Source organism: Arvicanthis niloticus, chromosome 1, assembly GCF_011762505.2.
Source record: "Arvicanthis niloticus isolate mArvNil1 chromosome 1, mArvNil1.pat.X, whole genome shotgun sequence".
NCBI lineage: Eukaryota > Metazoa > Chordata > Mammalia > Rodentia > Muridae > Arvicanthis > Arvicanthis niloticus.
In genome coordinates, this window is record NC_047658.1 from 146,708,705 (window position 1) to 146,731,454 (window position 22,750).

Sequence of the window (22,750 nt, forward strand, 5' to 3'; positions counted from 1 at the left end):
ACTGGGCTTTTGCAGGGCATTTTGTTATGCAAGGGGAGATGAGATGTTTCAAACTTTCTAATTAGCCATCTAGTACCTGTCTCATTGGCCAAGGAACCAAGTAGATGTTATGCCAATCACCAAGTATGCTTATGACAACTACATTCAGAGGTCAGGAAAATATCCACTGGTCCCTATATGCACTCACTCTAACAGAGAGGCCATGTTGGTGTTTTGGATCTATGAGTATCAACATATCTCAACCTGGATCCAACCAACAGTCTCCAGAAATATCTTTTTTTTTATTAATTATTCTATTTACATCTCAAATTATATCCCACTTCCCAGTTACCCTTCCACAACCCCCCATCCCACAAACTCCCTCTTCTCCCTCCCCTTTGCCTCTATGAGGGTGCTCTCCCACCTCATCTGTCCAGCATCCCCCTATGCTAGGGCATCAAACCTTCACAGGACCAAGGGCCTCCCCTCCCCTTGATGTCAGACAAGGCCATTCTCTGCTACCTATGTCTATGGAGCCATGGATCCCATCCTGTACACTCCTAGGTTGGTGAGCTAGTACCTGGGAGCACTAAGTGGTCTGGACAACTGATGTTCTTCCTATGGGGTTGCAATTCCCCTTAGCTCCTCCAGTCCTTCGGCCAGCTTCCCCTCCAGGGTCTCTGAGCTCAGTCTGATGGTTGGCTCCAAGCATCCAAATCTGCATTGGTCAATTGCTGTCCAAATCTCCCAAGAAACAGCCACACCAGGATCCTTTCAGCAAGCTCCTCTTGGCAATGGCAACAATGTCAGGTTTGGTGTCTGCAGACAAGATGATCCCCAGGTGGGGCAGCCCTCAGATGGCCCATCCTTCAGTCTCTGTTCCTTTTTTTTTTTTTTTTCTTCCTGTTTTTCCTTTGTACAGGAACATTTCTGGGTTAAAAACTCTAAGATGAGTGTGTGGCCTTATCCCATGACCAGGGATGTGCCTATTTACTGAAGGTGGTCTCTTCAGGTTCTATCTCCCCTTCTTTGCTAAAAGCATCCCTTTGGGTCCTGGAAGCCTCTCATTTCCCTGGCATATGGGACCCTCCAGTGGCTATCCCCAGTTCCTCATCCCCCACTGCTACATATTTTTATTCTACTTCCTGACCCTCTGTACCTCTTTCCTGCCCCCTCCAGTACCTAATACTGCCCTCCTTATTTCCTCCCCCTCCTCTTTTTCTCCCAGGTCACCCCTCCATTTCCCACAATCATCTCCCTTCAATGCAGAACCTTCATTTTCCTTCCTCCTAAGCTCCACATGGTCTCTGAGTTGTATAATGGGTATTGTGAGTTTTGGGGCTAATATTCACTTATCAATGAGTACATACCATGTGTGTTCTTTTGTGTCTGTGTTCTGCCTCCCTGTGACTTAACTATACTGTTAACTGAGAAAATGGCCAAGAATGCTGTGCTGGCTAGTTTTATTCTTGTCAACTTGACACAAGCTAGTTAGTTTTACTCTTGTCAGCTTGACATAAACTAGTTTTATATGAGAAGAGGAAACCACAATTGAGATTATGCCTCCATAAAATTAGCCTGTTTTAGTTTCTTTTTTATTGTATATTTTGTTTATTTACATTTCAAATGTTATCCTCTTTCCAGGTATCCCCTGTGGAACCTCATATGCCATTCCCCCTCCCCCTGCCTTGCCACCACCCACCCACCCATTCCCACCTTCCTGCCCTGGCATTCCTCTACACTGGGGCATCGAACTCCCTCAGGCCCAAGGGCCACTCTTCTCACTGACATCCAACCAGGCCATCCTCTGCCACATATGCGGCTGGAGCCGTGGGTCCCTCTATGTGTACTCTTTGGTTGGTGGTCCAGTCCCTGGAGTACATGAAGGGTCTGGTTGGTTGACAGTGTTGCTCCCCCCATGGAGCTGCAAACCCCCTCAGCTCCTTCAGTCGCTTCTCCAATTCCTCCATCTGGGACCTGAGCTCAGTCCAATGGTTGGCTGCAAGCATCTGCCTCTGTATTTGTCAGGCTCTGGCAGAGCCTCTCAGAAGACAGTTATATCAGGCTCTTGTCAGCAAGCACTTCCCAGCATCTACAAAAGTGTCCAGGTTTGACAACTGTATATGGAATGGATCCCCAGGTGGGGCAGTCTCTGAATGGTCTTTCCTTCTGTCTCTGCTCTGTACTTTATATACATATTTCCTGCTGCATTTTGTTCCCCCTTCTAAGAAACACTGAAGCATCCCACTTTGGTTTTCCATCTTCTTGAGCTTCACATGGTCTGTGAATGGTATCTTGGGTATTTCAAACTTTTGGGCTAATATCCAATCATCAGTAAGTACATACCATGTGTGTTCTTTTGTAATTGGGTTACCTTACTCAGGATGATATTTTCAAGTTCCACCCATTTGCCTGTGAATTTCATGAAGTCATTGTTTTTAATAGCTGAGTAATATTCCATAAATGTACCATATTTATTGTTATTATTCCATAAATTTACCATATGTAAATGTACCAAATTTTCTGTATCCATTCCTCTGTTAAAGGACATCTGGGTTCTCTCCAGCTTCTGGCTGTTATAAATAAGGCTGCTATGAACATAGTGGAGCATGTGTCCCTGTTATATGTTGGAACATCTTCTGGGTATATGCCCAGGAATGGTATAGCTGGGTTATCAGGTAGTACTATGCCCAATTTCCTGAGGAACCACCAGACTGATTTCCAGAGTGGTTGTACAAGATTGCAATCCCACCAGCAATGAAGGAGTGTTCCTCTTTCTCTACATCCTCGCCAGCATCTGCTATCACCTGAGTTTTTGATCTTAGCCATTCTGACTGGTGTGAGGTGGAATCTCAATCTCAGGGTTGTTTTAATTTGCATTTCCCTGATGACTAAGGATGTTGAACATTTCTTTAGGTGCTTCTTGGCTATTTCAGTTTCCTCAGTTGAGAATTCTCTGTTTAGCTCTGTTTCCTATTTATTTTTCAATTTTGAGACTTGGCATTTATTAATTTTAAGTAACAATAATTTAAAAGGTACAATGGGTTCTCATGTTACAGAAATATATTTATATAACAAAGAAAACTGACAAGGGCCATAGGCTGATATATAATAGCATCAGTTACCAAAGAAGCTAGAGATCAGTGTGAATTACCCTAGGGAACACTTGCTTTTGCTGGTTTGATTTTTTAAGAGAGTCCCACATATGTACCCACCACTGGCCTCAAACTCACTAGGTGAATTCTGCCTATTGTTCTCTTCCCTAAGCACAGATTAATGTACATAAACGAAGATCGGGGTTAACTAGATGTTAGTTGTCATCTACAGGTCTGTGTTCCAGTCTGAAAGGAGCACACATTAACATCTCAGACAGTACTGGTTTTCTGGTGTTTGGAAATTCACTGAATAAAGTCAGGTATGGTGGCAGAAACCTTAATCCCAGTATTTGGGAGACATGGGCAAGTTTAAGGCTAACCTGATCTACATAGCAAGTTCCAGGCCACGCCAGAGTTACATAGTTAAGACCCTGACTTAAAAAAAAAAAAAATAGAAGTCATGTGACACTCATATTTAGGCAAATGGTGGAATTTACAGTACCATCATAGCATTTGCAAACTTCAAGATGGTACTGAGCATTTTAAAAAAAGCATACAGGTAAAACCTCATAAGATGTGTAGTATAATTTTTCTTTAATTTAAAATAAGTGGATCAAGTTTCAATTTCCTCTGTTTCCGTTGTTAGGTCTCCCTTTTCTTACCTGATTTTGTTAATTTAGATACTGTCTCTGTGTCCTCTGGTTAGTTTGGCTAAGAGTTTATCTATCTTGTTGATTTTCTTACAGAACCAGCTCCTGTTTTGTTGGTTCTTTGTATAGTTCTCTTTGTTTCTACTTGGTTAATCTCAGCTCTGAGTTGGATTATTTCCTGCCATCTTCTTGAGGTTTTTTTGTTTTTTGTTTATTTGTTTGTTTGTTTGTTTGCTTTAGAGCTTTTAGGTGTGCTGTTAAGTTGCTAATATATGATCTCCCCACTTTCTTTTTGGAGGCACTCAGAGCTTTGAGTTTCCCTTTTAGCACTGCTTTCATTGTGTCCCATAAATTTGGGTATGTTGTGCCTTCATTTTCATTAAATTCTAAATAGTCTTTAATTTCTTTTTTTATTTCGTCCTTAACCAAGTTATCATTGAGTAGGACATTGTTCAGCTTCCATGTGTATGTGGCTTTCTGTTGTTTTTGTTGTTATTGAAGGCCAGCCTTAGTCCATGGTGATCTAATAGGATGCATGGGATTATTTCAGTCTTCTTGTATCTGTTGAGGCCTGTTTTATGACTGATTATAAGGTCAATTTTGGAGAAGGTACCATGAGGTGCTGTGAAGAAGGTATATTCTTTTGTTTTGGAATGAAATGTTCTATAGATATCTGTTAAATCCATTTGGTTCATAATTTCTGTTAGTTTCACTGTGTCTCTGTTTAGTTTCTGTTTCCATGATCTGTCTATTGAAGAGAGTGAAGTGTTGAAGTCACCCACTATTATTGTGTGAGGTGCAATGTGGGCTTTCAGCGTTAGTAAAGTTTCTTTTATGAATGTGGGTGTCCTTGAATTTGAAGCACAGCTGTTCAGAATTGAGACTTCTTCTTGGTAGATTTTTCCTTTGATGAGTATGAAGTGTTCTTCCTTATCTTTTTAAATAACTTTTAATTGAAAGTCAATTTTATTCGATATAAAATTAGCTACTCCAGCTGGTTTCTTGAGACCTTTTGCCTGGAAAATTGTTTTCTATCCCTTTACTCTGAGATAGTGTCTGTCTTTGACACTGAGGTGCGTTTTCTGTGTGCAGTAAAATGCTGGATCCTGTTTACATATCCAGTCTGTTAGCCTATGTCTTTTTATTGGGGAATTGAATCCATTGATAGTAAGAGATATTAAGGAAAAGTGATTGTTGTTTGCTGTTATTTTTGTTGTTAAAGGTAGACTTATGTTTGTATGGCTATCTTCTTTTAGGTTTGTTGAAAAAAGATTACTTTCTTGCCTTTTCTAGGGTGTAGTTTCCCTCCTTGTGTTGCAATTTTTCATCTGGGGCTGGATTTGTGTAAATATATTATGTAAATTTGGTTTTGTCATGGAATATCTTGGTTTCTCCATCTATGTTAATTGAGAGTTTTTCTGGGTATAGTTGCCTGGGCTGGCATTTGTGTTCTCTTAGGGTCTGTATGACATCTACCCAGGATCTTCTAGCTTTCATAGTCTCTGGTGCGAAGTCTAGTGTAATTCTGATAGGTCTGCCTTTATATGATACTTGACCTTTTCCCTTACTACTTTTAATATTTTTTCTTTGTTTTGTGCATTTGTTTTTTTTTGTTTTTTTTTGTTTTTTTTTTTTTGACTCTTATGTAACAGGAGGAATTTCTTTTCTGGTCCAGTCTATTTGGAGTTCTGCAGGCTTCTTGTATGTTTATGGGAATCACTTTCTTTAGGTTAGGGAAGGTTTTTTTCTGTAATTTTGTTGAAGGTATTTACTGGCCCTTTAAGTTGGGAATCTTTGCTCTCTTCTATACCTATTATACTTAGATTTGGTCTCCTCATTGTGTCCTGGATTTTCTGGATGTTTTGGGTTAGGAGCTTTTTGTATTTTACATTTTCTTTGTCTGTTATATCCATGTTTTCTATGGTATCTTCTGCATCTGAGATTCTCTCTTCTATCTCTTGTATTCTGTTGGTGATGCTTGCATCTATGACTCCTGATTTTCTTCTTGGGTTTTCTATCTCCAAGGTTATTTCCCTTTGTGATTTCTTTATTGTTTCTATTTCCATTTTTAGATCCTGGATGGATTTGTTCAATTCTTTCACCTGTTTGGTTGTGTTTTCCTGTAATTCTTTAAAGGATTTTTGTGTTTCCTCTTTAAGTGTTTCTACCAGTTACGTGTGTTCTCCTGTATTTCTTTAAGGAAGTCATTTATGTCCTTCTTGAAGTCCTCTATCATCATCATGAGATATGACTTTAAATCAGAGTATTGATTTCTGGTGTGTTGGGGTATCCAGGGCTCACCATGGTTGGATAACTGGGTTCTGATGATGCCAAATAGCCTTGGTTTCCGTTGCTTATGTTCTTGCCCTTGTGTTGTGGCCTGAGCTGCCCCATGCTTGGGGGCCAGAAATGTTGAGAACTGCTTTTACCCATTTGGGGTCCAAAATGTCTCGAACCAGTCTGTCAATGTTGGAACCCACACTGCCAAAAGCCTTGGGGACTAACTTGTTAGCCCACACTGCCCCAAGCTGCTCCAGTCTGTGGGTCGGGGTTCAGCAAGAGAGAGAGAGTGAGCACAGACTCGAGAAATGGAAACCAGACAGAGTGTGATTCAATCCCATTTATTATTCAGTCTCTCTTCTTCTCCCCAAGTCCCTAGTCCCAAGTCCAAGTTCCAAGTCTTGAGTTCCTAGTCCCTAGTTCCTAGTCCCTAGTTCCTAGTCCCTAGTGCCTCCAATAACTAATAATCCTAATGTCTAAGTCCAAATTCTTCCTCCAAGTGCCAAGTGCCTAATACTTAATAATCATGTCTTCTGAGTTCTCTAGTCCAAGTGTCTTCTTCCTCAATGCCTAATTCCTACTCCAAGTTGTACTGAACTCTTCTGTCTGCCTCTCGCCTTTTATATGTCTCACTTCTAAGCCATGCCCTTAAGTTATACCCTTAGGTCTTATCTCTAAATCTGATCGCTAAGTCAGCCCCTTAAGTCTCGGCTCTAAATCACAGTTTTAAGTCTCACACACCCAAGGAAAGATCCTGGGTATCTAAAACAAGATGTTATCAGAGTGTGCTCAGCTGTTGCAGGCTATTGTAATCAAATCTCTTGTCAGGGTATATGGCTTAAGATGGCTGCAAGAATGATAGCTGCCTTCTGTCGGCTCCCCACACCCTTGCCTCCTGCCTTCTGGTTATCTCTGGTATTAACTGGTCTTGCTGTCTCTGGCTTGTCTCTCCTGTAAGTCAGTACTCCTGGGAGACCAATTCTCTCTGGGATAAATCTGTGTATGGAGAGCTGTAGCAAAGGATCAGCTCCAGGCACAGACTGAAACAGTGCTTGTTTTAGTTTTTAATGCACTTTCTTAATTTTATCTTTTGACTATTAGTTCATTTTATTAATTAATTATTAATTGATGTAGAAGACCCCAACCATAGGGGTAGTGCCATCCCTGACTCATAGTCCTTAGTGCTATAAGAAAACAGGCTGAACAAGCCACAGCAAGAAAGCCTATAAGTAGCATTCCTCCATGACCTCTACACCAGCTCCTGCCTCCAGGTACCTGATTTGTTTAAGTTCCTTTCCTAACTACAGATAATTCACTGTAGCCACCAGCAGCCACAGTCAACTGGGTTCACCTGAAAGGGAGGCTAGGAATGGAAGAAGGGACAGTAGGGCAGGAAGAGATGAAGCCAGGACAAAGTTCTTTGATAGAGGCTTGAAGTTTATTGTTTGGCTTTCAAATAAAAAGGGGAAACTCCACCCCCACCACCAGAATTCCTTGTCACTTTAGCCAGGCAGCATGGGTGAGGGGAATCCACCCTTAATTGCTTCTGGAGGTGTCTCAAGGCAAGCTCAGCAGGCAGTCTATTCTTTTCATCTCCTGTAGCAGACTGCTGGGTCCTATTGTTTGGTCTATTGTGGTAAACAACTCGGCAGGCCTGCTCAAGGCTGGGGGAAGGGCACAGTTCCCCCCTTAAGTTTTTAAGATGACAGTGTCAATATCTGGACGGGGCACAAAATTTCATCCCGTCTAGGGTCTCAAGTGGTCAGGCAACCATGTCTGGCTTAAGTCAATGACTATATTACTCCTATATTACCTGTCTTCTAGAAAAACATGCATAGCATATTGATGTATGCCTCTGTCTCTTAGGTTTATAGAAGCTCAAGAACACTCTTATACGTCTTTGACTAACCGGCCATCATTGGCACACTCTTTCCCATATTGACCAAAACCACATTCAGACCAAAGAACCTGTGGGCATGCACTAGATGCAATTCTTCACAGCGATGTGTAACTGCCATGAAGAAAGCTGAGCTTGCTGAGAGTAATCCTGTGTGAGGGCAATCAATCTGCTTAAAATACAAGGTTCAAAGGTTAAAAGCAATATGATTATCAAGCAATGTAAAAAATAAGGTTGAGAGGGGAAATGTTTTAGTATCTAATCCAACTGCTAATTAGCAGGGATCAGACACAAGTCTGGCCACCAGGTATATAGTGAGTGGCTTTAAGTATTGATAAAAAAAAAAAAATTTGCTCTCCAGTAAGAGCAGAGACTATATGCTATGTTAAATCAGCTGACTGATTTTGAGCCATCTTCATCATTAGAATCATAATTATTAGGCTCAAAATCTGTGTCTACTTGATGGACCAATCTTTCAGGTAGCCATCAGGCTCCATTCTCTTTTTCTGAAAAAATACAGACTGAGCCACAGCCCAGTCGGGACCACACCAAGTATTAGTTAGGGGTCTCTCCACATGACCCTGGCAAATGAGCTGGAAGTAACTAGATGCCAGTGGCAATCTGATGCAGACTGACCTTTAGTATCAGTTTGCAGAAAATTCAAAATAAATAAGACAAAAGCAAGGTGTGCTTTTGGTGACCTTGGGGGCTATAATTCCCCCTTTCAAGGTTTAATGAGTCAATTTTTTAGAATGTGATGTGAACATTCAACAATTCCTTGTCCCATTGGGTTATAAGGAATTCCAGTTTTATGTTCAATGTCAAATTCCTTACAAAATGATATAAAGTTGTTTCCAGTATAGGCTGGCCCATTGTCCATTTTGAGGAATTTAGGTAATCCCATAGCATTAAAGGCTTGTAAGCAATGATCAATTACATTTCTAGAGGCTTCTCCAGAATGTAGAGAAGCAAAAAGAAATCCTGAGCAAGTGTCAATACAGACATGTATGTATTTCAATTTTCCAAATTCTGCATAATGAATTACATCCACTTGCCAAATGTGATTAGGCATAAGGCCTCTTGGATTAACACCTAAATGGGGAGCAGGAGATAAAGTAAAACAGTTAGGACATTGTTTTACAATCATTCTAGCCTGCTCCTTAGTGATCTTATGTCAGAGCCTTAAAGTGTGACTAGAGAGATGAAACTTACTATGATCTTGTCTAGCCAAAGCAACAGAATCCAAAATTAAGGCTTCTTCTATTAAAGCTCTGTCAATACAATCATTGCCTACAGCTAAAGGTCCAGGAAGACCAGAATGAGCTCTTATATGGCCAATATAAAAGGGATTTTTTTCTGGTAAGAATGGGGGTTTTGTAGTTGTGAAAACAGGGATCCAGCTAGAGTATTGAACCGCAATACACCACAAGTTTCTAACAAGGGGACAGACTGAGCCACATATATGCTGTCAGTAAAAAGATTAAAAGCATCATTTGCAGACTGAAAAACATTTAGAACTGCTGTCAGTTCTGCTAGCTGAGCAGAAAGTCCAGGTGTCTCTATGACTACCTGTTAATTATTTATGAGATACCCTGCTTGTCCTTTAGAGGAGCCATTAGTAAAGATTAAAAGAGCATTATGTAGAGGCTGCAAAGAAGTCATGTTAGGAAATATAACCTCATGTACATTTAAAAACTGTATCAATTTATCTGGAGGATAATGATTGTCTATAATGCCATTAAATCCTATTTGAACAAGCAACCAATCTGTACTATGCTGCTTTAACCAAGTATTCTGATCTGCATTAAAAGGCTGAATAATGACATCTGGGTCTTTGCCAAAATAAATCAATGCCTGTTTTCTTCCAAGTATATTATGGGCTACCACCTCATAATATGGTGGTATGTTACATTTAGGGGATATCTTTGAATGTATCCACATGAGGGGAGCCTTTTGCCACAACAATCCTGTAGGTGTATAAGTTGTATTAAAAATTAACAAATGTAGAGGCAAGGAATAATCTATGTAAGTAACAAATTGTTTCTCAGTGGCTCTTTCTACTTGTTGTAAGGCCAACAATCTTTCTGGGTTTAAGGATCAAGGGGAGGTAGGATCATCACTCCCTTTGAGAATATCAAATAAAAGTTTCAATTCCCCTGTAGTAAATTTTAACTAGGGACAAAGCCAATTGATATCACCTAACAACTTTTGGAAATCATTTAAAGTTTTTAAACTGTCCCTACAGATGATTATCTTCTGGGGACAAACAGCTTGATCTGTAAGCCTAAAGCCTAAATGATTATAAGACTCCTGAGTTTGTACCTTTTCAGGAGCTATTTGTAGTCCTTTATCAGCTAATGCCTAGTGTAAATTTCTATAACATAAAAGCAAGTCCTGAGAATCATTTCCTCCTAAAATAATATCATCTGTGTAATGACTCACGTACATCATTGGCCATTGCTATCTTACAGGCTCAATGGCTTGTGCTACAAATTTTTGACATAATGTAGGACTATTAGCCATGTCCTGAGGAAGAACTACCCATTGATACCTTTTCATTGCCTCTCTAAAATTAACAGAAGAAACACTGAAAGCAAATCTTTTACACTCCCAGGGATGCAAGGGAATGGTGAAAAAACAATCTTTCAAGTCTACTATTATTTTATAATATCCTTTAGGAATGGCTACTGGAGATGGGAGCCCAGACTGTAGAGCTCCCATAGGTAACATGGTTTCATTAACCTTTCTTAGATCTTGTAACAATTGCCATTTTCCAGATTTTTTTTCTTGATAACAAATATTGGAGCATTCCAAGGTGACTGAGATTCTATTATATGTCCTGCCTCTAATTTCTCCTGCACAAGCAATGAAGCAGCTTCTATTTTTTCTTTAGACAAAGACCACTGATCAACCCACACTGGGACATTATTAAGCCATTGAGTGTTATCAGCATGGGATGCAGGCAAGACAGTGGCCATTATGGAAAATACCCCAAGCCTCTAGGGTCAGAATGAGGCTTAGGTGCTTCAAAAGTTTTAATACCTTGTCCTTCTTTTCCTAGTCCTTGGCCAGGCAAAAATCTTTGTCTTAGCATTTGTTTAGTCACTACTTCATTAGGGCTGTACATCATAAGACACATCTGTGACAAAAGATCTCTTCCCCAGAGGGTTATAGGCAAATTCAGCATGACATAGGGCTGAATTTGTCCTGAATTGCCTTCTTCATCTCTCAAATTTAGAAGTTTAGAACTCTATTTTGGGTTATTGGCATAACCAATCCCCTGAAGGTGAGTTAGAGTATCAGACAAAGGCCAGGCTGAAGGCCATTCTTGTCCTCTAATAATCATTATGTCAGCTCCAGTATCTATTAATCCTTCAAAACTTTTTTCTTCAATTATTAACTTAAGATCAGGTCTCTTGCTAGTAATAGATTGAACCCAATACACATCAGAGGAACCAAAGCCGTCTTGTCCTCTCTCATTCTTAACAAATTTGGAAGGAAGCAGATACAAAGGAACCAAAATGAATTGAGCAATTCTTTTGTCAGCAGGTACAATTATAATGCCATGGGGGGAAGCAGCCATAATCTTAATTTCTCCCTCATAATCACTATCTATAACAACTGGATAAGTTTGCAAACCTTTTACAATACTGCTCCTTTGGGCCAGAAGTAATCCCCATGTCCCTGGAGGCAAGGGCCCAAAAACTCTTGTGGGCAGTGTCTGAACTCCCATTTCTGGCATCAGTACCACATAAGTAGTGGAACTGAGGTCCAGTCCTGCACTTCCTGGGGTTGCTCTAATAAGTTCTGAAATAGATTTCTCTGGCTTGGCAGCAGCTTCATAACCCCATAAGCTGTTGGCTGTGGATTCCTGGGGGCCTAGGGCTGGCCCCAACAATCATTTCCCAACAAGGGATGGCCCTGATTATCTGTTTTCGTTATTGCATTATCTGCATTCCTTATTATTATTATCATTATTATTATTATTCCTTATTATTATTATTTGTTAATGATTATCTGCATTCCTTAGCCCAATGATAATCCTTCTTGCACTGAGGACAAATTTCTGGCATGTGACCTGATTATTTGCTCATGCCCTTTTACTTGGGACAGTCATTTTTAAAATGACCTGAATCTCCACATTTAAAATATCTTTTGTCTTTACAGTTCTGTGCAAGCATTGCTTGTACAGTGGTCCCTTGTAAGGCAGCAGCCATGGCCAGACCCTGATGGTAAGAGGGCCCAATTTCAGTGCAAAGATGAATGTATCCATGTAAATCTGTCTTTGCTTTGTATGGCCTGATAGCTGCACGGCAAGCTGCACTAGCATTCTCATAAGCCAATTGTATAACAAAAGGAATTCCTGCTTCAGGATCTTCAAAAATTCTACCAGTTGCCTTTAGCAGCCTGTTCACAAATTCCTGAAATAATTCATCAGGACCCTGTTTAATACTGGATAAATTCCCACTAAGATCCCATTTAGTAGGTAATTGATTCCAAGCACAATGAGCAGCCATTGCAATCTGTGCATACACTCCTGCAGGCAGCTCAACCTGATTAGCATTACCTTCATATTGACCTCCTAGAAGCATGTTAAGATCCCAATCTGCATTGCCTGCCTGAGCATTCATCATGGCAGTTTTCTTACTAGTATCATGCCATTCTGAGCTCCACTGCAAATACAATGTGACAGGAAAATTCTTTCAACAGAACCTGGGTTCAGTTCCCAGACTCCACATGGCAGCTTACAACCATCTGCAACTCCAGTTCCAGGAGATCTGATGCCCTCTTCTGACCTCTGCAGTCACTGTAGGCACTTAAGTGCACTTTTAGGCAGGCAAAACACTCCCACACGTAGGATAAACAAAACAAGCAAAACCACTTGCCCTGATAAGGCAGCATAGTGGGGAAAAACAACACCAACAAAAAAAAGCAAACAAACAAACAGGCTGCTCTTCAGTCTTGGGTTTCAGTTCTAATAACTGACAGTGAACAAATAGTTTTTGTTGGGGAGACTTCTTGCCTCCCTAATGATTCACACCTGCTTTCATTATCTACTCATCTTGTGCAGTAAATACTCCTGTTGGTTTCACCCATTTGCTGATATCTTTGCCTGTCTTATTGGATATCTCTATCATCTCACCAGCATAGGTACCTCCAACAGTCGCTCCAACCTCACTGTTCCTTCTGACAACTGCATCAACCTTCCTCTGGTGCTTAAAGCATCCCTAGCTCATTATGATTCCAGTTGTCAATGTCACCCAGGTTATTAGAGAGCCCACGTTTGTATTTGCAGCTTAAACCATCATCAGCCCAGGCTGAAGAGAAGGGTCAACTGAACAATGTATGCATCCATCTGACCAAGAAGTAATAAGCCACATTCCTCATCGACTAATGAATATAAAATGCTGTGTCAATCACCAAGTATGCTTAGGCCAATTATACTCAGAAGTCAAGAAAATGGGCAAAACAAAACCAATGAAAACATTCCCTAATATTGCAGCAGTGTGCCGCATCTTTCAAGACCTTCCACAGAAGAGCCGTTGGTGAGTTATCCAGCCTTACTTAGCACTTCATTTCAGCACACCTAGTCTGCCAAACATGCCTGCTTCTACTTCAGCCATGTCAAGTCTGGCATTCTGTCTCATGTGTCCTGGGACACTTCTCTTTCTTGGTAGTAAGAGACATGCTACCTCCATGTTTGCACCATCTCCTGCAAGCCCAACCTTTTGGTTTTGTTCTCTTTAATGCAGCAGCTTCAGATCCAAATCCAGATTCCCCTGGTTATCAGTGTATGTTGTTTGATCCTATAAGGAATTTGGGATTTAGGCTATTTCCCTGATCAAGTCTAATGTGTCCCTGTATGGGTTATATGAATTTGTCCTTATATATTATTGTCCTAATAGTCAGGAGAGAGCAATCCCAAAGAGACATGTGTTCTCTTCAGTGAGAGGTTGCCCTAAATCAAGATATAGCAATAGCTTTAAAATGGAGTAGTCCCATTGAACAGATTCTAATGACTCAGGGAAAAAGGAATTCAAGATCTTCTGGAACCCAACCAACATTATCCCACACTGAGCCCTGGCTTGGTTGAAGGACTGTCAAGGTTGAAATTTTAACAACCCTTCTTCTAATCATTAGTTTAAGTGACATGCTTCCATGTTTTGTAAATGAACCAAATTTGTTCTTGTTCAGTATTTCTTACACTGATTTCCCAGAACTGCAATGCTTAAACCACCTTGCCTTATATACAAACTTTAACACAGGTAGAGTTTAAAGTAAAGACTAGGAGGTGGGGACCTAAACATTTATGATAGAAAGTAGTCTAAATACTATTAGAGTAAGCATCAACTTATCCCCCTTTTTGATGTGCAATCCTTGGGATTCTTTGCCCTAAACATGACTCTCTTTGCCTTCTTTATCTTCTACCCAGAAGGCTCTGGCTTTATGATTGACTTTTTAATTGATGTATAATCTTTACTAGGGTTTTCTCTAAATCCACTAGAAGTGAGAGCCGCTGTTTGTAAGATCAGCCTCCAAGGAAGAGTACCTGTCAGGGGTGCCCATGGATAACAGAAAGCTATGGACGGGACTCAATGAAACATGGAAAACATACTTGAAGCCGGGCGGTGGCGGCGCATGCCTTTAATCCCAGCACTTGGGAGGCAGAGGCAGGCGGATTTCTGAGTTCGAGGCCAGCCTGGTCTACAGAGGGAGTTCCAGGACAGCCAGGACTACACAGAAAAACCCTATCTCAAAAACAAACAAACAAACAAACAAAAAACCCATATTTGAAATACTGTGATGTGCTTATTTGTATGTGATTATTCCATTTTGACTGCCTTATTCTCAGGTGTGAACTCTTTAGAAGCAACAGTGTCATAATATCAAAAGGCTGGATACACAAGCATATAGCCAAAGTAGATAAATGTTAAACATCTGATTGGCACACTGTAAAGGAAAGCTGAAAAACATAATAATCACCTACTACCCATATCTGAGCTCTCTGCCACTGGTGGTCTTGCTCCTGAGATATCACACCTCCACAGTCTGCAAAAAGATTATTGAGGCATACTCTATTGACAAAGCTATCCATCTATCATTTGGGAAGTGTAGTGATTTGAATTAGAATGGCCCCCATAGGCTTATTTGTTTAACTATTTGTTCCAAAGTTGATAGAACTGTTTTAGGAAAGACTAGGAGATATGGTCTTGTTGGAGGAAGTGTGTCACTGAGAAGAGGCTTTGAAGTTTCAAAAGACTCATACCATCTACAGTGTGTCTGTCTTTCCGTCTTGTGCATTTGGACTAAGACACAAGCTCCTGCTTGTTTCTTCATTCTACCACCATGGACTCTAGGCCCCTGAAACCATAAGCTAAGTTAAATGCTTTCTTCTATAAGTTGCCTTGGTCATGGTGTTTTCTCACAGTGATAGAAAAGTTACTAAAACAGGAAGTTTTATTCCCTCAAACTCCAAGACAATTTCACTAAAACAGAGTCAAACAAGATATAATAGGGTGGTGGTCTGAATGACAGTGGCCCCCATGGGCACTGAATACTTGGTCCCCAGTTGGTGGTGCTGCACTTGTTGGAGAAAGTATGTCTTTGGAGGCAGGCTTTGAGAGTTTAATGACTCCATACCATGTCTAGTCCACTCTCAGCTTGTAGTTGAGGTTATGCACTCTCAGCTTTCTGCTCCAGAGGCTAAACCACTTGCTGTCAGGCCTCCCTGCCAAGACCATAAGCCCAAATGAACTAGTTTTTCTATAAGTTGCTTTCATCATGTTTTACCACAGCAACAGAAAAATAGCTAAGAATACTTGCTTTACTCTATATGCTTAGAGCAAGTCACAAAGATGAAAAGGAACACAGCTTGTTCATAGTAGTTTTCTCATGCCTGGGAAGAAGCCTACATCTCTCACAACCAAGAAACCAAACCTAACAGAGACTACTCCGAATTTCATGAGGCAGGACACAGAACACAGGCAGAGTCAACTAAGAGGCCACACACACTGCTTTAAAGTCTAAATTTATTAAGTCAAACAAAGTAACATCAGAGATACTACATTTGGCTTAGTTCCAACGTGACCAATGTCCATTTGCAGCAGAGAAGACTCTGAGTGAAGAAGGTGCATTGTGGTGCGGGTGAAGGGACAGGAACAAAAACCATCTCCCAGTAATGTAAAAGCAGGTGTCACACTGCCAGTGGGAGTCAGTCAGCATAGGGGAAACTCAGTGTTTACTGAGCAGGACTAACACTAAGTAATAAGCACAGGACTGTCAGGGAGGAGAGAGCCAGAACATTCTGAGAACCAGGTGCAGCAGGCTGGCTGGAGGGCAACAGACAGGGCAGGTCCTCTCAATCATTTGGGGAACACTGTGACCACATCATAGCCCTCAGGTGGTGTGACCCGCTCCCGGGCATGCTTTTCACAGTAAATCTGATCCTCTACAAAGAAATGGCCCTTCTGTTTCAGGTTGATGCCACAGTCGGTGCACACATAACATTCAGGGTGGCGATGATGGTCCCTCAGCTTCACAAACACACCCCTGCAGGAGAGAGGAAGAATGAGTCTCCATTAGTGGCACTAGGTGAGCCCTGGGGCTTCTTCAGAGGCCCTACAGCAGGCCTGATTGTGAATGGGAAGGCTCTTCATTCTAAAAGCCTCTACCATGTCAGCATAGTAAGAGTTCTGCGTATTCTGGTTATCTGTAGACTTTACCCCCAAGATACTCAACACCTAGCAACTCCCACACTTTCATGGTTTGTCCAACACCAGGGAAGCTAATACTCACACAATGCCAGTTCCACATTTGTCACAGATGGGCAGCTTCTGAGCATTCCCAACGGATGCAGCCACTTTGGTGACTGGAGCTTTGACACTTCTAAATCCTGATGGCTTGTTGGGATCCCCTAGAGGGAGAAAAACACCCAGGTTAGCCAGGAGGTAAAGAATGAAGTAAGTATTACTGAGCTCTCTCAGAAGCACCTGTGTATCTGTATGTTCAAGCCAAGACACAGCCATTGGGATCAGACAGACAGTGACTGCATGACTGCGCAAGTTGCTTGGCGTTTTGCAGTCTTTCAGTTTCCATTTGTTTAAAAAATAGGAAATCATTTTCCTCTTCATTGTTACAAAGAAAACTTTAAAAATACAGAAAGTGCCTACAGTGCCTGGCTTGTGATCATACAAACACTAACATGGGCCCAGAACATCTAAGGCTGGGAAATCCTGCCCTTGGCCAACGGACACAAGCAAGCGTGAGTTCTAAGTATACCTGCCCTAAACTACATGTGGGTTTGGTCTCATCCTCATAGAGCTTCTGTCCCATGCCATGAGTAGTACCTGAAAATGAGAGGAGTTGGGGTATCTCATCATGCTAAGTCAGCCCCTCTATAGCATGAGTCACCAGATGCTAATGCTATGTGAGAGCAAGATTGGGGTACTGTGCTGGCTTGTGAAGAACAACCACCGTGATCTTTCTTTGCTTTCCTAAGAGTATTTTTAAAGTATCCTATACTTTCCCCAGTCCCTCCTGACTATGTGTGATACAGTCTCTCAGGTTTCTCCCATTAATGTGCGATCCACTCTTAGTAGGACCAGCTATCCATCTGACAACCCATGAGATGGGGCAAGATTCAGAGGCCATCTGTAGATAGACTTGGAGAAGGCTCAGCCGAGCCCTTACCTTGATGGGTCCATACTCCAAAGCCCACAGGACCTTCTTCCTTTCTATTGGAAGAAGGCCACTGTCCTAGTTTCTATAATTGCAAGCTGTTTTATGTTACTTTGATTATTTATTAAAATGTTACATTAAAGTTTTTATGCTTAATTTTTTCTTGATGGTGTAGTGTTTAAAAGTACTAGTTGCTCTTCCAGACAAGCCAGATACAATTCCTGGCATCCTCTCAGTGGCTCACAGCTGTCTATGACTCCAGTTCTGGGGGGATCCGATACCTTGGGTCTCCTTGGGTACCACACACACACAAAAGCATAGAAATAAATGCAGGTAAAACACCCATACACATAAATAAAATTTCTAATTAAAAAATTACATTCATGTGTGTCTGTGTATGCACATGCACACAGGTACGTATGCACATGCCATGCCGTTGAGGGGAAAACGTTCAAAGGACAACTTGCAGAAGTTGGTTTTCTTCTACAACTGTGTGGGTTCTGGGGTTCAAACTCAGGTTTGGCAAGAAGCCTGTTTGCCCAATGAGCCATCTCATCCCTAAAATATGTGGACTTGAGCAGAAGGCCTCACACATGCTAGGAAAGTACCCTACTTTCCTACTTTCTAAGCTGAGTTAATTTCCCAGCCACTTATTGAGTTTTTAAATGATCTCTTTGGTGTTTGTTTTATCTTGGTTGGTTTGTTGGTTGGTTGGTTGATTAGTTGATTGAATGACTGATTTTTTTTTTTTTTTTTTTGAAAAAAAGTTCTCTCCTTTAGCCTTGCTTGTCACTACAGAACTCACTATGTAGAACTCACAGATCTGCCTGCCTCTGGTGGCTCCCAAGTACTGAGATTGAAGCCATGTATCACCACACAATCCCCTTTGGCTTTTTATCAAAGGCAAGCACTACACCTCACCCAACTGCAGCCCTACATGAAGGCATCTCAAAAAGGGTAGAGCAAGCAGCTGCTCCAGGCATCCTGCCTCAAGCATAGCAAACAGGCTCCCTCACTTTCTGGCTGAAGGTGCTTGGTTGCCTATCCTGTCTGAAGGTGTGCCACCCCTGCACATGTGCACAGTGTGGGCAGGCAAAGCAACTATGGGGGGAACAACTCAGCAAGGGGCGGACTCTCAAATATGAGGTATCCTCTTCTCATAGCCCAATCAGTCAACTGGAAAACCACCAGGAAATAAGAGATAGTGCAGAATTGTAGAAGGAGAGAAGGCAGGGAGAGATGAAATTCCTCCTTGTTAGGAGAAGCCACATCCTTTTCTGGAACTAAAAGGCTGACATTGGGAGCACTAGAGCCAGCTGAGGCAGTCCTCATTCTCAAGCCTACACTGCCACCTGCTGGCTATGGGTTGTTTACTCTCACTTAAAAAGCCATCCCTGGAAACTGGGATTCTCTTTGCTTACTTCTGGTCTCCAATTAGAAATATTCCCAAATATCTCTTCTTCCAGGAAACCCTTCATCCAAGTTTCCTTTGTTTGTCTGTTTCTGAAGAGAAACAAAAATCAGCTAATTAACATACAGCTGGTTTTCTATGCATTTCACTGATCTTCCGTGATTCCACCATGCCCACAGAATCAAGGCCATGATGCTAACAATGACAGTTCTCTGTAACTCCAGGTCATTTGAGGGTCCTGGACCTATGACAGCAGCCAGCATAAGCCTAGGGGTTTGCTTGCTACATTTCCAGGTTCTTCATCTCAGGGAGCCTCCAGCCAGCACTGTCTCCTCCATATATGACATCTCCACACAGACCTCCACTCTTTCAAGATATCCTTCTACTGACAGATGAATGGACAAACTAAAGGTGATATACAGAGACAATGGAATATGACTACAGCTTTAAAGACACAGGAAGGGGCCAACATGATGGTTCAGAGGGTAAGCCTGAGAACAGTCCCTAGACCCCACGTGGTGAAAGGAAAGAACAAAATTCCAGAAGTTGTCTTCTGACTTGCATATGCCTACTGTGGTACATGAGCACCCCAGAAACAGAGAGAGAGAGAGAGAGAGAGAGAGAGAGAGAGAGAGAGAGAGAGAGAGAGAGAGGCTAAATATATAAAAGAACAACTAAATGTGATTTAAAATTTTAAGGAAAGGAGTTCTGAGGTGTGCTACAATAGTACATAGATGTACTGAGTTTATAAGCCCATCACAAAAAAGGAAAAACTATTTTTTCTTTGCTCTGTATGTTTAGTGTTTTGACTAGTATATGGGGGGGGCTTTCTTTTCTTTTATGTATATTTCACAGTTAAAACAATCTGAAGGCTTCTATTGCCTACAAATGTTATGGTTTGTCTAGAGCAAGACAAAACATGAGAAAAGCAGAGGATGACCTGAGTTCATAAGGACAACCTGCTCCAATGGAAATTTCTGGGGTTTATCACCAACACTGTTCAACCAAGCCTTGTTCAGGCAGCTAGCTGCACTGAGCACTTCAGAGACAAACTTTCTTCATAATCTCTCCAGCAGTCGCATCGGAGTGCCGTGCCCTCGAGGGTTGCATACAGACACGAGAGCTCATACATAGAGACTAGCAACCTGATCAAGGTCTCATGGCAGGTTGCGGGTGGACCCTGGATGCCAGTGTTTCCACCCACAGAGTTCTCTCAGAACCACAAGCATCTGCCAATCACAACAGCCCTTTCTTAACCCTGGCCAGTGACCTAGGCATTGATCTTTCAAGCTCAAGGGAAAATAGGCTTCTGGGCTTTCTCAGAGGGAATTTTTTTTAAAATCAAATAATAAATAAACCCAGATTAAACAAGTAGGTACAACCAGGTAACCAGGTAAATCCCGGTCAATGAAATGTAAGTAGAACAGTAGTAGTGTGTATAAATGCAATTGTAGTGGTGATTTGTAAATGGCTCATCTGACAGGGGGATTTTGCATTTAGAGTTGGCCCCTTCCTCCCTGCTGCCTGGTAGTATGTATGATGGCCAGAGCTCCAGTCACCAGTTAGGATACACTTGAACATGAAGGCTATGGGTTTGGGTTACTTGGGCAGAAGACAAAAGAAGGTCTTGATAGCATATGGGTTCACAGCCCCATGCTCAGGTCCTTATCTGTGAGCTCTAATGAGTTTTCTGGTGCAGTCTGTGTCCAACTTTGGGCTCAGACAGACTGATGTTGCCCACCGTAACTGAAGTTTCCCATCCTTACTTAAGTTAAGGTAAAGTCACCTGCACCTTGTCATGTGTTCTGACAGAGCTGCCATCCCTATGGGTTGGATTTCAAGTTGATTATCAGTCAGCCCTAATAGTGGACTTTAAACCAAGTCTAACCAGCTCCAGCTCGTTTAGTACCAGTAGAACAACAACGTTCATCATAAAAGAAGCCATTAACAGTTGAATGGGTAAAGAAAATATGGTGTATATGAGTGACTAGTGTGTATGAGGTCAGGAGAGGTAATATAGGATGAATATGGTCCAAATATATGATATACTTGAATGAAAATGTCATTATAAAACCTATCACTTGCTGGGCAGTGGTGGAACATACCTTTAATCCCAGCACTTGGGATTAAAGTAAATAGAACTCTGTAAGTTTGAGGCCACCCTGGTCTACAGAGTGAGTTCCAGGACAGCCAGGGCTACACAGAGAGAGACATTCTGTCTCAATAAACATCACTTTTTATAATAAATCTACAGCAATAGAAAATGGGACTGGAGAGACGGCTCAGTGTTTAAGAGCACTGGTTACTCTTGCAGAGGACTGAGTTGAGTCTCCAGCGCCCATATGGTGACTCACAACTGCCTGTCACTCCAGCTCCAGGAGATCTAACACCTCTCCTTGCCTCCATAGTCACCCAGGTGCACATACACGTACATAAATAATAAAAGTGAAACAACTCCCTTTTTAAAAATTAAAACATTTGGAAAAAGTCTGAGCAACTAGGGCTAGAGAGATGGTCCCGTGGTTAGAAGTAATTGTTGCTCTTGCAGAGGGCTTGGGTTCAGTTCCCAGCACCCACATGGTCTAATAATCACTCTTAACTACAGTTCTCTTCTGGTCTTGGCAGGTACTATGTGCATACAGGGAAAGCAACCATCTGTGTAAAATAAGAGTAAATATTTTTAAGACTGAGGCAGAAAATCTAATCCAGAGGGACACTCTTGTCCCATTCCCTACAACCAACACTCCACCTCCAGCCCAGTAACCCCTCAGCCCAAGCACTGGAAAAGGAACCCAGGGCTCTGTGCATATTACATAGATTCTATTTTAAGTGTTCTACAACCAATCTGCATCTGAACCCTCTCTCCCTCCCTTCCCCTTTTCAACAAATGTTTCACATTTTTAAAAAATCAATGCCAAGCCAGAAGTGGCAGTGTGTGCTCAATATACCCTCAGATTCTGGGGAGGATGGCAAGCCCTAGGCTGCACAGGGAAACCCAGCAATCCACAGCAAGCTATGCTCTCTAGTGTGGACTGTGCTCATCTGTGTCCCAGCAGAGACAGACTCCCCACAGGGCCTCTTACCTTTCCCATCTGACTCCAGGATCTCCTGCAGAACCAGGAAGGATGTGGACTGTTTGGGGGGCTCGTTTAACTCTTGCTTCTCCTGAAGCATCTTGTAAACTTCGGATTCCTTGTCAATGATAAGGCTGCCGGAAGGATGAGGCTGAGCCAAGCTAAGTAGAATATTTAGAAACCCATCAGGACAAGGGTCAAAAGTCAGTCCCAAAACTTCACCAGGTGCTCCCTTCCAAGCACACATATTGAATGAAAGAACGAATAGTGACAGATCATCCCATGTCTCCAACTCCCCTGACAATGTTACAACGGGTCCTGGTAGGCAAAGCTGGCTGCCACTTTAGTACAGTAAGAAGCTATTTTCCCAAATAGTCTCACAATTCAATTACATTTTGGCTTACTCCCACAGATGGGGCACTCTTCCCCTCTTTTAAAATTACATAGTCAACATTATGTCAAGAGAAAATTTTGAAGAGGAAAAATGTCAACCGCAAAGTAACCACTACAGCTCAGCTGAGCCCCCTTGCAGGGGGAGGCACATGCCTTCCCTACAGTGAGCAGAGACCCCGTCTTTTCATTCCTGATGTCAAAGTGCTTCTCACGCTCCCAGATGCTCCTCATCATTCAGAATGGAACTCTCAGACCTCTGTGCCTCTAGCTGGAGGCAGCAGCCTTGACCTGCC

The 22,750-nt window shown here is 41.9% G+C and overlaps 1 protein-coding gene across 2 annotated transcripts in view; it reads right to left on the reverse strand.

Moving 5' to 3' along the window:
* Positions 1 to 15,913: 15,913 nt before the first annotated feature.
* The window catches only part of Pdlim1 (PDZ and LIM domain 1), a 44,243-nt gene continuing 37,406 nt past the window's right edge, over positions 15,914 to 22,750 (reverse strand). For both annotated transcript variants that reach the window (XM_034487638.2, XM_076920558.1), the window contains exons 5-7: positions 22,074 to 22,225; positions 16,698 to 16,815; positions 15,914 to 16,451 (exon numbers count right to left, since the gene is read on the reverse strand). In XM_034487638.2, the coding sequence (XP_034343529.1) occupies positions 16,265 to 16,451; positions 16,698 to 16,815; positions 22,074 to 22,225 (457 nt within the window). In that variant the 3' untranslated portion in view covers positions 15,914 to 16,264. The remainder of the gene's footprint in view (positions 16,452 to 16,697; positions 16,816 to 22,073; positions 22,226 to 22,750) is intronic.